We start from the raw sequence: 17,166 nt of genomic DNA on the forward strand, positions 1-17,166 counted from the left end.
CTGCATTTTGGGAAAGATGAATAGAGAAGAAGGAATCAATAGAGCAAGGAGGTGCATCAGATAAGGATAATAAAGAAAGAGACAGGAGATACAGAATAAGACAGAACTAAAAGGGAAAAAAAACCAAACATTGGAAAGAGTAAGAGATAAGGCAGGAAAAGAAAAAGTCTATGGAAAATTCTTCTGCACAGAAGAATATAGTAAATACTTTCCCAGTTGGGATAAAATTGGAGTCAGATTTCAGCCTTATTTTTCTACCGAGTTACTATATGGGCTTAAAAAATAAAAAGCAATTATTCCTTTTTTACCTGTTACAAATTACATTTTAAGCATATTATAACCCAACATAAAATACACATTACTGCAAGGTTTTTCCTCTACTGGTTGGCTTAGAAAAAAAATACATACATACATACATATATATATATATGTATATGTATATCTGAATTCAAATGGAGATTTGAATTCAAGCTCTTCCTATGAAACTTTTCAGAATCTACTCTGTGCCTGCTTTCAACTACAAGTTCCCCATCTCAAATTTAAGAATTGCTCTCTGCTGTTTCCCCATGTCACTGTCAGTATCCAGATTTAAAACATTATCGATAATACTTAGTGAGGACCAGTGTGCAGAGCACTGTTCTAAATACTTGAGAGAGTACAATGGAGGGCAATTAAAAATGATTATGGCATCTACTAAGCACTTACTATATTGTAAGCTCTGGGGTAATTATGGTACTTAAGTGCTTACTTATATGCCAAGCACTGTACTAAGTGCTGGGGTTGCTACGAGATGATGATTATAGTAACAAAAATAATAACAGTCATAAGTTGGACCCAGTTCCTGTCCCACATGGAGCTGAGTCTAAATAGGAGGCAGTAGGATTTAATCCTCCTTTTAACACAGAGGTTACTGAGGCACAGAAAACTTAAGTGACGTGTCTGAGGTCCCACAGCAGAACGCAGCAGGACTGGGATTAAAACCCTCTGATTTCCAGGAGAGTATTGGAAGAGTTACAGAGAAGCACTGTGGCTCAGTGGAAAGAGCCCGGGCTTGGGAGTCAGACAGAGGTCGTGGGTTCTAAGCCCAGCTCTGCCACTTGCCAGCTGTGTGACTCTGGGCAAGCCACTTCACTTCTCTGTGCCTCAGTTATCTCATCTGGAAAATGGGGATTAAAACTGTGAGCCCCACGTGGGACAACCTGATCATCTTGTATACCCCCAGCACTGAGAAGTGCTTTGCACATAGTAAGTGCTTAACAAATACCACCACCATTATTATTATTACTCTCTCCACTAGGCCATTCTGCTTCTTTCCACATGGTTATGGGGCCAGCAGTGAGACAGATGAGATCGAGGTAATGAACAGGCTGGTGTAAAAGGAGTGAAGTACGTGGGCTGTGTTGTAGTAGGAAAGCAAGGTAAGGTAGGAGAGGGCAAGGAGATTGAGTTTAAAAGCCAACCGTAAGGAGTTTTTGCTTGATGGGAAGGAGACAGACAGCAGCTGGAGGTTTCTTACGAGTGGGGAGGCGAGTACGGAGAAGCAGCGTGGCTCACTGGAAAGAGACCGGGCTTTGGAGTCAGAGGTTATGGGTTCGAATCTCCGCTCTGCCACTTGTCAGCTGTGTGACTGTGGGCAAGTCACTTAACTTCTCTGTGCCTCAGTTACCTCATCTGTAAAATGGGGATTAAGACTGTGAGCCCCACGTGGGACAACCTGATTCCCTTGTGTCTACCCCAGCGCTTAGAACAGTGCTCGGCACATAGCAAGCGCTTAACAAATACCAACATTATTACTGAGCTTTTTTACAAAAAAGATCCGGGTGAGAAGAGAGAAGTATGGACTGGAGTGGGGAGAGACGAGAGGCCATCTTGGGGCACTGGTCTTCTTTTACCTATAGCACAGCGCTGCCACTGTGCTGTGGTCACCCACCAGTCCAACTCCATGCCCCTGCAGGAAGACAGGTGGCAGGGGTGAAAGAATGTGTTTGGGTGGCACTGCAAAGAACCATGTGGCTCAATTCTTTCACATGCGCTCGGTTCTGAAGTCTTCCGGGCATAAGCCAGTGGGGCTGGCCAAGTGATGAAAGAGGCAGGAAGAGGATGCTGCTGAAGGCATACAGGCAGAGCAAGAGCGACAGTCATCATCACCGCCCGGAAGCGACAGTAAGGCGCGTCTCCTTCTCGCAAGGCGACGAGAAACCTCTGGTTCTTGGCTTGGGGAATGCCTGTTGACTGTAGAATAGCGAACGGCGTTTCAAAACCGAACGGTGATCATTGCTAGTGAGTTGGTGAAGCATGAGGATAGAGCAGTAGTGAAATGTTGGTGCCTGACCAATTTCGCCTGAAGAAGGCAATGCTGGGTATGATGCTTTTTGAATTAAAATAGCAAACCTTTTCAAGAGCGGCAGACTGGCGACGGCCTTGCGATCGGATCTCTCTTCTCAACATTCAGTTCAATCCCAACACGAGTCAACAATCGCTTGACACCTTCGCTACAACGCTCGCTACACCTTAATCTTAACAGTCACATCACACTACCATCACCAGTGCCAATGCTCCACTAAGATTCACGCTAAGAAGTGTTTCTACGGTGACCGTGAAATCAAGCAAGTTCCAAGGAAAGAAGCCCATTCTAGGCAACTTTTAATGCCACAGCTGATTATGATTTCAAGATCTGACCCAATGTCTTCAGGTGGGCATGTGTAAGAACAGCAAACACAACAACTCTCATTGTGAATGAATGTGTGAGTAATTGCCAGGCCAAGTCAATCACTACATTCCAGCTGGTATCAAAGGAGATGGGTGCACCTGCAAACTCATCACTGGCAGATGTAATGCTCACATCTTTATACTATGAGAGAAATATCCACACTGTCAGACTACCGTCTTGTGGCCGGCAGAATGACATTGAGCTGGCATCATCGTGGCGTGGCACGCCACGCAAGTTCAATGTGCAAGCCTTGACTCTGGCTACCAAATACCAAGAACTACCTAATTGAGTAGGTTCTTATCTCGTTCTCACACTGAGTTTGCATGTTTAGTACTTAGGGATGTTGCAGTAGAGTACGTCTCCAAGTGTTTTTGGTTTCACCGAGAATATCAAGATTGGTTGAAGAAAGATGACAGCATCCAAATGACTATTATAGATCATACCCCACCAGCAGGGAGCAGGAGCAACACGAATCCTGCAAACCCCTCCAAAAAGAAAAAAAAGGACTACCAGCATACCAGACAGCCAGTGCAAGCCAGACAACACCAGATGGTGACAGTTAAAGAACTGCAGTCTGTGGACCACAGTCTACTGGGGCTAATTCCATCCTAATGCTGACCAACCGCTTGCAGTCCTAGATCGGTGAGCTGAGCACCTCAAAGGCTCCAAATGCCCGGGACTGGTCCTGGATAACGCAACGCATCTGAAAGCAGCTTCCTACCATTTTATATTCCTGGCGCCCATGTCTGAAGTGCTGAAGGCTACCCATTGAGCTTCAGAAGAAAAAGTCTCTGACCCAGGAGGCCTTCCGGAAGAGCTGTACAATTTCAGTGGGTACAAGCTTGCCAGGAAGTTTTCCAAAATGCTGCACGTAATCTGGGAAAGGGAAGTGCCACAAGAATTCAAAAATGGGCACACTGCCCATCTTTATAAAAGAGGAAGAGCACTGGTGTTCCGTACAATCGCCACTATCGTCTCTCCCAGCCTCTTCTGGAAAGGTTCTAACTGAAGCAATGCTGAACCATCTTCAGGCTAGCCAGCTGGTGGGATTAAAAAAAAAAGCTTCTTGAAAACCATTACGGTTTATGTTCTCCATAAGAAACGACTGACAAGATCTTTGCTGCTAAAAACCTGCAGGTGAAATGCAGAACAAAGCCAGGTACGTGGTCTTCACTGACTTCACAAAGGGTTTTGTCTCAGTAGACCCCGATGGCCGGGCTTTGCAAATCTGGCTGCTCTGAGGAGCTTGTTGACATCCCAGAGCCACTCTGTGCTGGAATGACAGTCAGAGCACTGGATCAAGGCTGCTTCTCAACACTCTGTTGTCACAAATGGTGACGAGTGTGACTTTCTACTACATCTGTAGCCTTGGTGACTGATGGGTCTAAATGCTTTATCCCCTCGATGGTGTATTCTTGAATCTGCAGTGACTTTGTGCAAAGACAAAGGCAAAGACCATCAATCACGTGGGAGCAGCTAGAGGCCAACGCTTCTTGAAGATGTACGACTGCTCACAATTTTTTGCAAGAGCTACTCAACGTTCTGGACTGACAACCAGTCTGACAAGAAGAGTCATGGCCCAACAAAAGCCCAATACTGTAGTGGCTGCTCTAATGGCATCCATCACTGGTATGCAGCTTAGAGATGCTGAAAAATTCTGCTGCTTGGGCAGCGGGGACTTGCAAGATGCTGTTATAGAGGGCGACATCATGGGATGTATTGGCATGGCAAGCAGGGGGTTTGGAAAGCTGGGACTTTGGCTCTGGAAGGAAAAAGGAATCAGCCTGAAGACACAACGCTGCTAAATGACGGAGACAGTCACAGGACGATGACGCAAACGACTCAATAAGTTCCATCTGTGCTGTCCAAAGCGGATAACCGGCATGACACGCCAAGATTGATGACTGAGCACCGGGACTCTGCAAAGTTGTGGTGGCATAGGTGCCGAGGCGATAATGAGCAGAGCTCAGCTGCGACGGAGTGGTCATCGGGTACAAATGGGCAATTAAGGGATCACCAAGGCACTCCTACTGAGAATTTAGCACTGACAAGAGGAAAAGGGACAAAGACAGATTGAAAGCCAACCTCGAATGCCTTCTACTGACGTTAAGGCTTGGGAACTGTGGTCTAAGACAGAGTGTTTACAAACAGATTTGCTATTCGGCTATTTAGTCTTTTGAAGACAAATACATTGTTTCATTGAAGCAGAAACAAGCTAGGAGGTTGAGAGCTGCAAAACAACAGTGCTATTCTCTACTGCACGGCGGTCAGCTGTACATGGCACTCCTGCCTTGGCCTCCACGCACATCCTATAATGCCCTAAAAACACCAAGGCTCTGCCCATTGTTTGATGGAAGACCCCCACCATCAGCTACAGAATTTTGAGCAATTACGAACTCAGTTCCAAAAAACTGTCAATCTACCTAAGATGTCCCCAGACACCCACCCTCACTTTACACAAACGTCTGGTACTTGCAAAGCTCTATAAAGATTTCTATTCTTGGAAACAAGGTTCTCTCATCTCTCACCTGCAGCCTCTCATTCATGCCCTTTTCCCCAAATCTCCCCCATCACCCCTTCACTGTTCTACTAACCCTGGTCTTTCTGCTTTTCAGTAGACTGTAGGTTCACTGTGGGCAGCGAACGGGTCTACCAATTTCTATTATAGTGCACTCTACCAAGCAGTTAGTACAGAGCTCTCTACACAGAAAGCGCTCAATAAATTTAACTGTTTCTCAACGAGGAGTTTCTCTGCCTGCTCGGTAAATCCATCCCCGTGGACTGCTCCTCTGAACCTACTCCCTGCCATCTATTAAAAATGCTTGCTTCCCCTCTTTCTCTTCAGCCTTCTAACATGCTTAAGCCTCCCCTGGGACTCCCTCCTGCTGGGCTGCCCTTTCTCGAACAGAGACAGGGTTGCAGTCCTCTGAGTGGAGTGGAAGGCAGAGATCCCCTAGCTACAAAATCTTAAAAGGAAAATCCTGGGCGTTAGAGACTCATACCAGCTATGGCACAGATTTAGGTGACTCCTCCAAGGAGTTTAAAATGTTGAAATCCCCGGGATACTGACCTGTCATATAGCAGTTATTTACTGGAAAGACAGAAGAAGAACAGGTCCAACTGCTTAGTCGGCGAAATAGAAACTATCAGGCATGAACTTCCCACGGTTCCTCCCTACCTCATGCTTCCTCCCCACCCCACAGGCCGCTGCTTCTCAAGAAGTCTCTCACCTACTCGTCATTTACGCATGTGGGTCCATGCCTGCTAAGCACTTTGACACTCATTCCAACCCCACAGCACTTAGATTCATATTCTTCTCCTCTGTTGCTGTCTCTACCTTTAGTGTCGGTCTCCCCCACTAGATTATAAACTCCTTGTGGGTGAAAACTGTGTCTACCAACTCTAATGTACTCTCTCAAGTGCTTAAAGTGGTGTTCTGCCCACAGTTAGTGCTCAATAACTTTGGACTGAAATCTGACCTCATCACCTATCACCTATTAAAAACACTTGTTCCTTCTCACCTTCTCCCCCTTACTGCCATATTCAACCTCTCATTTTCTAGTGGCTGCTGCCCTTCTGCCTTAAAACACACTCAAGTATATGGGAAGGGAACATATCTGCTAATTCCACTGTATTGTACTCTTCTGAGCGCTCAGTACAGTACTCTGCTCATAGGAAGGGCTTAATACCATTATCTAAAAGCCCTCTCCATCCCACAGTTCCCTCCAGTTGCCTCTTCTTCCTCTTGCTTTCCCATCCAGATTTCTTAAGGGGTCACATTTACTAGCTTCACTTCACTCTCTACTTGATCCATTACAGTCAGGCTTTTATGCTCTTTGTTCCACTAGAGACTGCCCTTTCTAAGGTCACGATGACGTTAAGGTCAAATCCATAGGTCTGTTGGACTCCATTCTCATCTTCCCCGACTGCTCATCTACCTTGGACACTGAGGACTTCCTCCTCCTCAAAACACTACTGGCCTTCAGATTTGCTGACAACTCCCACTTGGTTCTCCTGGAGAACAGAGGCCTAGTGATCATGGCCTAGAAGTCAGAGGACCTGGGTTCTATTCTTGGCTCCATCATTTGCCTGCTGTGTGACCTGGGACAAGTATCTTAACTTTCCTGTGCTTCAGTTTCCTCATTTGTAAAGTGGAGATTGAATTCCTGCTGTATCTCTGACTCGGACTCTGAGCTCCAGGTAGGACAGGGACTGTGTCCAACTTGATGACCTTGGATTGACTTCAGTGCTTAGTACAGTCTTAACACAATAAGCGCTTAACCACAATTATGACTTAAAATTATTTATAATTCAGTTTACTGTTCACAAAGAAAACAACTGAATCCCCAAAACAATTTCCTCCCAAAATGAGGGACCACTCATTTCGATTCACTGATATCTTCTCCGAATTAACTTGTCAATATGAGCGGAGAGAAAGGAAAAAAAACCCAAAAACCAAAACCCTTAAAACCCACAAGCTTTCTATGACTACTGCCCCAAGTGAATTTATATAACTTTCACTTCAGAAGAACCTAGAGCACTTTATAGTTTCTAGCTCATTAAACTTCACAGCATTTCCATCAGGTTGATAATTGCTTAATTACCATATTACTATCTCCATGCTAAGAAAAAAAATAGCCTTCCTCAAAGGTAAGGAGCAGTGTGGACTAGTGGAAAGAACATAGGCCTGGGAATCAGAGGACCTGGGTTGTATATTGGTTCTATCCCTTCTTCCTGGGTGACCCTAGGCTACTCACTTAAATTCTCAGTACCACCATTTCCTCATCTGTTACATGGGGATTCAATGCCTATTCTTGCCCCTACTCAGACTGAATCCCACATGGGAGAGGGACTCTGTCTGACTTGATTCATTTGTATCGTATCACCCCAGTTCTTGGAAGAGTGCTTGATGCATAGTAAGTGCTTAAATATAATAACAAAAATAACACTGCTCTCTAACTACACTAGCAGAACCTATGAAATTATTGAATAAAATTATACAAAACCTTGTCCCTAAGTAATTATCCACCCAGTCAAAAAAACTATAGGAGGAAGCCATACAAGTCAAAATTTATCAGTAGGTTCATGGGGATAAGAAAAATTCCTGCGAGATAAATCATTAATGGATATGGGACAGAGAGGGAAAACCTACAGCATCAGGGTGGATGGATTATCAAGGGAGTAACCATCATTATATAACTTTTTTCACGCATCCTGTAGCTCTTGTCAGACCCAATAATGAGCTCAACAGACTTTTAAACTACTTGAGGGAAGGGATAGTCTTCCATTTCATGTGTGGTTCCAAGCACCAAGATCAGTGTTCAGCACACAGTAGGCACTCAATAAATACTATTGAAAGTCATTGGTTTGATCTTGAAACGGCACCTCAGTTGTTCTTAGTAAGCCACAGTTCTCTATGATGCCAAATGAAATAAACTCGGTATGGGCAAGCAATGTGTCTGCTAATTCTGTTGTGCTCTCCCAAGTGCTTAGTACAGTGCTCTGCACATAGGAAGCACTCAATACATACCACTGACTGAGAAGAGGACTTTCCACAGATGCACAAAAGCCTGGTGGCAGGTGCCAAACCTCCAAACTATCCATAGTAGTTGTGCACATAGGTGAACTTTTCTTTCTATATTTAATTTACATCTTTGTCAGTACACTCAGTAATATCCGTTCTGCTGTTTCATCATGATGCTCTGGAGCTGCTTCCTGCCTTACCCTTATCCTTCCTCCAGTTTTTATCATTAATAGCGTATGTCTGTCTCCAAATTAAATTAAAAGATCCTTGAGGGAAATGAATGGGTGTTGCTACGGCCACTCGGTAGAAGCTCGAACATCACCGAGTGAAGAAAAGTATGATTTTTTTCCCCACAAAGTGAAAGCAAAAAAAGCTGAAAAAAAAAAGCCCTACTCTAATCTCTTAGACTTACAGGTAAAATATATGACAGGTTTCTTGGAGGAAGACGGCAACGATTACCCTCCTCGACACCTATTCCTAATGGTTAAGGATATGCTGCATAAGACTTTTACTTTTGCTTCAGCATCCAACTTCCTTGCCATAAACCACTTGGAGCTTTTTCACTCATCTATTGATCAAATCCCTTGAAATGGCTGACTTTGGCCAGGCATTTGCCTACTGACAACCCCTCCCGGAGACAGGGAGAAGCATAGATCTTTCTGGAAGGGTGGCTCACCGCTGGATGTGAAGATGTGAGAAAAGAAGGAGGGTCGACTAGGTCGGGGGGAAGAAGGCCCACAGCCATTTCGGGGGCAGCTTATGAAGACGCACTGAAGGTCTGGATGCGGAGCTTGTCTCCGGCTGAGAGGGCCTCAGGGAGAGTGCTCCAAGAACTAGGCTCCTCCCTTCCTTAACTTCTATTTTTAACCACTCAATCTCCAAGGGTTCCTTCCCCTCTGCCTTCAAACACGCCCACGTCTCCCCCATCCTAAAAAAACCCGCTCTTGACCCCACTTCCCCCTCCAGTTATCGTCCTATCTCCCTACTACCCTTCCTTTCCAAAATCTTAGAACGAGTCGTCTACAATCGATGCCTAGAATTCCTTAACTCCCATTCTCTCCTAGACCCCCCCCAATCTGGCTTCCGTCCCCTCCACTCTACCGAGACTGCTCTCTCTAAGGTCACCCGTGACCTCCTTTTTGCCAAATCCAATGGCTCCTACTCCATTCTGATCCTCCTTGACCTCTCTGCTGCCTTTGACACTGTCGACCATCCCCTCCTCCTCCGTACCTTATCTCACCTTGGCTTCACGGACTCTGTCCTCTCCTGGTTCTCCTCTTACCTCTCTGGCCGATCATTCTCGGTCTCCTACGCTGGAGCCTCCTCCCCCTCCCATCCTTTAACTGTTGGAGTTCCTCAAGGGTCAGTTCTTGGCCCTCTTCTGTTCTCCATTTACACTCACTCCCTCGGTGAACTCATCCGCTCTCACGGCTTTGACTACCATCTCTACGCAGATGACACGCAGATCTACATCTCCGCCCCTGTCCTCTCCCCCTCCCTTCAGGCTCGCATCTCCTCCTGCCTCCGGGACGTCTCCACCTGGATGTCGGCCCGCCACCTAAAACTCAACATGAGCAAGACTGAGCTCCTCATCTTCCCTCCCAAGCCCGGTCCGCTCCCAGACTTCTCCGTCACCGTGGATGGCACGACCATCCTTCCCGTCCCACAGGCCCGCAATCTCGGTGTCATCCTTGACTCGTCCCTCTCGTTCACCCCACACATCCTATCCGTTACCAAGACCTGCCGGTTTCACCTCTACAATATCGCCAAGATCCGCCCTTTCCTCTCCACCCAAACGGCTACCTTACTATTACGGGCTCTCGTTATATCCCGGCTAGACTACTGTGTCAGCCTTCTCTCTGACCTCCCTTCCTCCTCTCTCGCCCCGCTCCGGTCTATTCTTCACTCCGCTGCCCGGCTCATCTTCCTGCAGAAACGATCTGGGCATGTCACTCCCCTTCTTAAACAACTCCAGTGGTTGCCTATCGACCTCCGCTCCAAACAAAAACTCCTCACTCTAGGCTTCAAGGCTCTCCATCACCTTGCCCCTTCCTACCTCTCCTCCCTTCTCTCTTTCTACCGCCCACCCCGCACGCTCCGCTCCTCTGCCGCCCACCTCCTCGCCGTCCCTCGGTCTCGCCTATCCCGCCGTCGACCCCTGGGTCACGTCCTCCCGCGGTCCTGGAACGCCCTCCCTCCTCACCTCCGCCAAACTGATTCTCTTTCCCTCTTCAAAACCTTACTTAAAAATCACCTCCTCCAAGAGGCGTTCCCAGACTGAGCTCCTCTTCTCCCTCTACTCCCTCTGCCATCCCCCCTTTACCTCTCCGCAGCTAAAGCCTCATTTTCCCCTTTTCCCTCTGCTCCTCCACCTCTCCCTTCCCATCCCCACAGCACTGTACCCGTCCGCTCAACTGTATATATTTTCGTTACCCTATTTATTTTGTTAATGAATTGTACATCGCCTTGATTCTATTTAGTTGCCATTGTTTTTACGAGATGTTCTTCCCCTTGACGCTGTTTAGTGCCATTGTTCTTGTCTGTCCGTCTCCCCCGATTAGACTGTAAGCCCGTCAAACGGCAGGGACTGTCTCTATCTGTTGCCGACTTGTTCATCCCAAGCGCTTAGTACAGTGCTCTGCACATAGTAAGCGCTCAATAAATACTATTGAATGAATGAATGAATGAGGAGACTCCGTTCCCCACACGAAGAGGACTGCAGGAAGGCCTGTGGACTTGCAGAACCAGAGAGGACCCGTTGAAGGGAAGTGCAAGCGTTTGAGGGGGAAGGTTACTCCTGGGGAAAAGTGTTCATTTTGGGGCCATGCAAATTTTAAACTGGAATTCGCTTACAACTGTGGTCTGATTGAAATTTTTAAGTTTCTTTGATTTTAAAATGACAGTTGGGTTCCCTACTCAGATTACCTGGAGGGCCAGAATGAGTAGACTGGCTTAAATTGGAGATACTTGGGAACAAGGTAGTTCAGAGGACAGAATCAATTTCCCAAGCTCCAACGACCAGCCTCGGGGAGCAGGACTGGCTATCTGAACCCCACTTGATTCTCCAGCCCTCGAAGGGGGGCACCAAGCATGTCACGGTATTTACGGCAGTGTTTTTAGGGTGAGCTCTAATGGTGAGCCCTAAAAAAAAAAAAAGACCATTTTTTTCTCCCCTCTGGTATTTGTCAAGTGCTTACTATGTGTCAGGTACTGTACTAAGCGCTGGGGTAGACACAAGCTAATCACATGGAGCTCACAGTCTTCATTCCCACTTTACAGATGAGGTAACTGAGGCCCAGAGAAGTGACTTGCCTAAGGACACAGAGCAGATAAGTGGTGGAGCCAGGATTAGACCCCGGATCCTAACAAACTGTTTGTTAAAGACTAAAAATGGAGGACTCTTGGGAATGCTGCTGAGCACCTAAGCCAAGATACCATTTGCCCTTATACTTTCATTCATTCAATCGTATTTACTGAGTGCTCACTGTGTGCACTAAGTGACTGAGAAAGTACAATAAAACAATAAACACACTCCCTCCCACAACAAGCTTACAGTCTTTGGAAGGCCACGAGGCCTAGTGTAAGGGAGTCAGAGGATCTGGGTTCCATTCCCAGCTCCGCCATGTGCCTGCTGTGTGCTTTGGGCAAGTAACTTCACATCTCTATGACTCAGTTATCTAATCTGTAAAATGGGGATTTAATACTTGTTCTCCCTCCCCCTTAGACTGTGAGCCCAGTGTGGAATAGGGACTGTGTCCAATATGATTATCTTGTATCTCCCCCACCCCCAGAGAAAGGAAGGCAGAAGGAAGAGGAAGACATCTCTTGTTTCTGTTTTACTCTCCCAAGTGCTGCATACACTAGAAACTGAAATGAATGGGTGCAGTCCTCTGCCTTTCACTGTTTTGGTTCCACTCTCCTTGCTGCCCCAGAGGCCTAGGTCTGGGAGTTTTGTGCCTTCCTACCCCAGAGTTCACATGTCTCCAAGGCGTTCGACTCTACCCTACCCTCTGGCAAACACCCACTGTCACTGCTTACCAAAAACTCATATTTCCTTTTAAAGACTGGGGGAAGATAGGTATATCTCTACATCATATAGCAGAAATTACTTATTTATATTAATGCCTGCCTTTTCCTCTAGACTCTAAGCTTGCTGTGGGCAGAAAACACATCTACCAACTCTGTTGTATTCTCCCAAGTGCTTAGTACAGTGCTCTGAACCCAGTAAGCGCTCAATAAACACCACTGACTGGGGGATGGGGGAGAATTAGGCATTAGGGGCAATCCCCAAACTATTACCTTTTGTTTTATTTCCTACTTCTTTACTGAATGTATTTAAGTATCCCCCTTTTTAAATAAATTTCACTATTACTCGCCATCGGAATTTGTGCATAATAAATGGATGGTCGCTTAAAGTATACATGGCCTAGTTAATGCCCTACTCCAGCACTCCACCTCTCCCATCATTGAGTCTACACTCCAAAGAATAGCCACACTTATTTTTAAAAATATATCTTCTACAGAGAACTATTTTACAGTACCTTAAAATGAAATGAGAAGTTGCATAGCCTTTGAAATGGTAACCAAAGAAGCTGAAATAGTCTAGACAGCTCAAAGCACAGATGTTTTATGTTGTGCCTACAAGGATTTCATGATGTAAAAGTCCAATTCCCTAATTTTTTTAATCAGATGCTACTTTAAAAAGACAGCTGTATTACTAAGTTTTAAATTTACCAAAAGCTATCAAATGGCCAACATTTTCTGTATGATTACTATGTGTGTATATATATTATATATGAGAAGCAGCATGGCTCAGTGGAAAGAGCCCGGGCTTGGGAGTCAGAGGTCATGGGTTCTAAATCCAGCTCCACCACTTATCGGCTGTGTGACTTTGGGCAAGTCACTTCACTTCCCTGTGCTTCAGTTCCCTCATCTGTAAAATGGGGATTAAGACTGTGAGCCCCAGGTGGGATAACCTGACTACCTTCTATATACCCAGCGCTTAGAACAGTGCTTGGCACATAGTAAGTGCTTAAATACCAAAATTATTATTATTTTTTTTATTAAAAAACCTTCAATAAGCACTGAATAAGTTTCAGGATTTGTGATTAAAATACAGTAATTGTTAATAGCTTAGTAAGGGTTTTCATTTTGTACTTACTAATTACCAAAAAAAGGATACATACCACAAACATTTTGAAGTAGTCATGATTTTGAAGAAACAACATTAAGATTACATGTTTTGTTTTCAGATCTTCTGAGGCAACATTACTAAGGGGCCCTAAATCAATTTCCCAATTTTTCAAAGCAAATCAGACTTTACATATCCACTTTACTTATGACTACTTTTGGAACTTTAAAAAGGCACAAAGAAAAAAAAAACTAAGGAGAGACACGACAGAAGAGATCAGTCAATAATATGCATCGAGTGCTTACGGTGGGCGGAGCACTGTACCGATTGCTTGAAAAGGTAGAATGAAATGGAATTAGTAGACATGATCCCTGCCCACAAGGGGATTAAAGTCTAATCAACTCATTTATTGAGCGTTTACTGTGTGGAGTACCTGGGAAAGGACAATACAACAGATGTGGAAGATGCCATCCTGTCCACAAAGTGCTTACAATCTAGAGGGGGAGACGTACTAAAATAGACCAGGGATAGGGGAAATAGTAAAGTATAAGAATATCTACATAAATACCATGGGACTGGGGTGAATGAACAGCAAAGTGTTTAGGGGGGACCCAGCCAAACACATAGTTAACACAGAGGGAAGGGTGGATTTGGGAAGTAAAGGGCTTAGTCGTGGAAAGGTCTTGGGGAAGAGCTGTGATTTTAGGAGGTTTCTGAAAGCAGAGAGTGGCGGACTGTCGGCTAATAAGGGAGAGGGAGTTCCAGGCCCTTAGGGAGAACGTGGGCATGGGGTTGGTGACGGGATAGACAAGACTGAGATCCAGAGAGCAGGTTGGTGTTAGAGGAGGTGTGCAGGTTGGGTTACATGTACTGGCGGATAAGTGGGTTTAGGTAGAAGAGAGGGCTAGGTTCTCAAAGCCAATGGTAAATAGTTTGACGTGGAGGTAAAAGGGCAACCATCGGAGGTTTCTGAGGAGTGGGACGTGAACAGAATGCTTTTTCCGAAAAACGATCTGGGCAGTAGAGGGAAGGAAGCCTGGACTAGAGAAGGAAGAGACAGGAGGTAGGGAGTTCAGCAAGGAGGCTGATGCAGTAGTCAAGGCAGAATACGATGAATGCTTAGGTTAGCACAGTAGCCCTTTGGATGGAGAGGAAAGGTCAGATTCTAGAGATACCGTGAGGATAGAAAGACCCCACCAGCTTTTATGGCAGCCTGGATGTGTGGGTTGAATGACTGAGATAAGTCAAGGATAATGCCAAGGTTACAGGGAGGATGGTGGTGCTGTCTACAGCGATGAGAAAGGCAGATTTGGTGGGAGGACGAGGAGTTCTGCTTTGAACATGTTAGGTTTGAAGAGTCAAGAGAACATCCAAATACAGATTTCCTGAAGGCAGGAGGAAATGCAACACTGCAGAGGAGGAAAATGGTCAGGGCTGGAGAAGTATATATTTGGGAACCATCTACGTAGAGATAATAGTTGAAACCACAGGAGCAAATGAATTCTCCGAGGGAGTGGGTGCAGACAGGGAATTGAAGGGGGACACAGAGGCACACGCCACAGCTAGAGGATGGGAGTCAGAAGAGGGGCCTACAAAAGAAACTAAGACAGACTGGCCAGAAAGATAGGAGGAGAACCAGGAGAGGACACTGTCGGTGAAACCAAAGTTGGATAAGGTTTCCAAGAGAAGGGGGTGGTCCAGGTCCACAGTGTTGAGGGCAGCAGAGAGTCAGAGGATTAGGATGGAGTAGAAACGGCATGGCCTAGTGGACAAAGCTTGGACCTGGGAGTCAGAAGGACGCGATTTCTAATCCAGGCCCTGTTACTTGTCTGCTTTGTGACCTTGGGCTAGTCGCTTAGCTTCTCTGTGCCTCAGTTACCTTACCTGTAAAACGGGGATGAAGACTGTGAGCCCCACGTGGGACTCAGACTGTGTCCAACCTGATTAACTTGTATCTACTCCAGCACTTAATACCTGTGTGGCACATAGTAAGCGCTTAAATAAAGGAAAAAAAGAGTAGAGGCTATTGTATTTGACAAAGGAGGTCACTGGTGACCTTACAGAGGTCTGGTCCCATGGAATGAAGGAGAATTGGAGAGAAAGTGGAGGCGGTGGATTTAGACAACCTGCAAAAGGAGTCCAGAGAGGAATGGTAGGAGGGAGATGTAGAGACAGGGGTTTAGGATAGGGGACATATGGGCAGGTTTGAAAGCAGTGGGCAAGGAATCATTGGAAAATGAGCCATTGAAGATAGCAGTGAAGGAGAAAGGGAGGAGGTAATTGCCTTGATAAAATGAGAAGGGATTGAGTCAGAAGCACAGGTGGAGGGGGAGGAGAGAGAGATCTCTTATTGAGAAACTGGAAGGACAGAGTTGAAGAGAGAGCTAGAGGGGAAAGGACAGGGGAGAAAATCTACAGGGGAAAATCTCCCTGAAGAGGGACGGGGGAGATTTTAGGAAGACCACACCTAATGGTTTCAATTTTATCCACCAAGTACATGGCCAGGTCATTAGAGGGAAGACATGGGGGGTGGAGGGTTGGGTGTTTGAGGAGAGAGTTAAACATCTAAAACATCTGTTGCGGGCAATGAATATGGGAATCAATAGGATGGAAGAGTATCGTCTCTGGGTGGATGAGAATTAAAAAGTAGGTGAGGATGAATTCGCGATGGTAAAGGTCAGCCTGGTGCCTGGATTTCCACCAGCAGCGCCCTGCAGCTCAAGCACAGGAGTGGAGGAAGTGTGGACTAATGGAAAGAGCAGATGTCCAGGGATCAGAGGACCCAGTTCTCCTAGTGTCTGCTGTGTCTATACTACTGTGTCTACTGTGTCTACTAGTGTCTGTCTGCTGTGTGACCTTGGGCAAGTCACTTCACTGAGGAATTCAGTGCCCGTTCTCTTTTCTACTTAGACTACGAGCCCCATTTAGGGTGGGGACTGTCGGACCTGATTAACTTGTAACTTAAGAGAAGCAGCGTGGCTAAGTGGAGAGAGCATGGGTTTGGAAGTCTGAAGTCGTGGGTTCTAATCCCGGCTCCTCCACTTGTCAGCTGTGTGACTTTGGGCAAATCACTTAACTTCTCTGTGCCTCAGTTACCTCATCCGTAAAATGGGGATTAAGGCTGTGAGCCCCACATGGGACAACCTGATTCCCCTGTGTCTACCCAGTGCTTAGAACAGTGCTCTGCACATAGTAAGCGCTTAACAAATACCAACACGATTATTACAACATGATTAGAGAAGCAGCGTGGCTATATGGAACATCCTGATTGCCTTGTTTCTACCCCAGCGCTTAGAACAGTGCTCGGCACAGAGTAAGCGCTTAACAAATACCAACATTATTATTATCATCACTGTATCCACCCCAGTGCTTAGCACAGTGCTTGACACATAATACCATAATAATAAGTCCTGGGAGGTGATCCATAGCTGTGGGTCGGTATAAGTTTAGCGGAGGGACAGGGGAGCAAGAGAACTGAGTTCAGATGAGAGGGTGGTGTTGAGGGTGTGGATCTGTGTCAACGGATGGTGGGTTGGGTATGGAGACCAGAAGGGGCATGATGACTTTAGAAAATTGGATGAGGTCAAAAGATCAGAAGTCTTGGGGGCGGGGGAGGAGGGAAGATAGATTTGCAGGGAGGGAGTGTGTGGGAGAGAACACAAGCAGGAGGTTGTAATCAGAGAGTGGAATTTCAGAGTTGGTGAGGTTAGAGGTTATACCGGAAGTACGGCTGATGAGATCAAGCATGTGGCCAAGCTGATGAGTGGGTGAGGTGGAGTGGAGCAGGACATCGATGAAGTT

The 17,166-nt window shown here is 46.0% G+C and overlaps 1 protein-coding gene across 3 annotated transcripts in view; it reads right to left on the reverse strand.

Annotated features, from left to right (window-relative positions):
* The window catches only part of KPNA4 (karyopherin subunit alpha 4), a 64,506-nt gene that overhangs the window by 39,164 nt on the left and 8,176 nt on the right, over nt 1–17,166 (reverse strand). Inside the window, exon 1 of one of the 3 annotated variants that reach the window (XM_029058399.2) lies at nt 3,432–3,733. The exons of 1 other annotated variant lie outside the window; for it this stretch is intronic. In XM_029058399.2, coding sequence (XP_028914232.1) covers nt 3,432–3,479 — 48 coding nt within the window. In that variant the 5' untranslated portion in view covers nt 3,480–3,733. Of the gene's footprint in view, nt 1–2,391; nt 2,464–3,431; nt 3,734–17,166 lie in introns of those variants that run through there. One more of the 3 variants, XM_029058391.2, reaches the window with a different exon arrangement.

The sequence above is a fragment of the Ornithorhynchus anatinus genome, chromosome 1, assembly GCF_004115215.2.
Source record: "Ornithorhynchus anatinus isolate Pmale09 chromosome 1, mOrnAna1.pri.v4, whole genome shotgun sequence".
In the NCBI taxonomy this organism is placed as follows: domain Eukaryota; kingdom Metazoa; phylum Chordata; class Mammalia; order Monotremata; family Ornithorhynchidae; genus Ornithorhynchus; species Ornithorhynchus anatinus.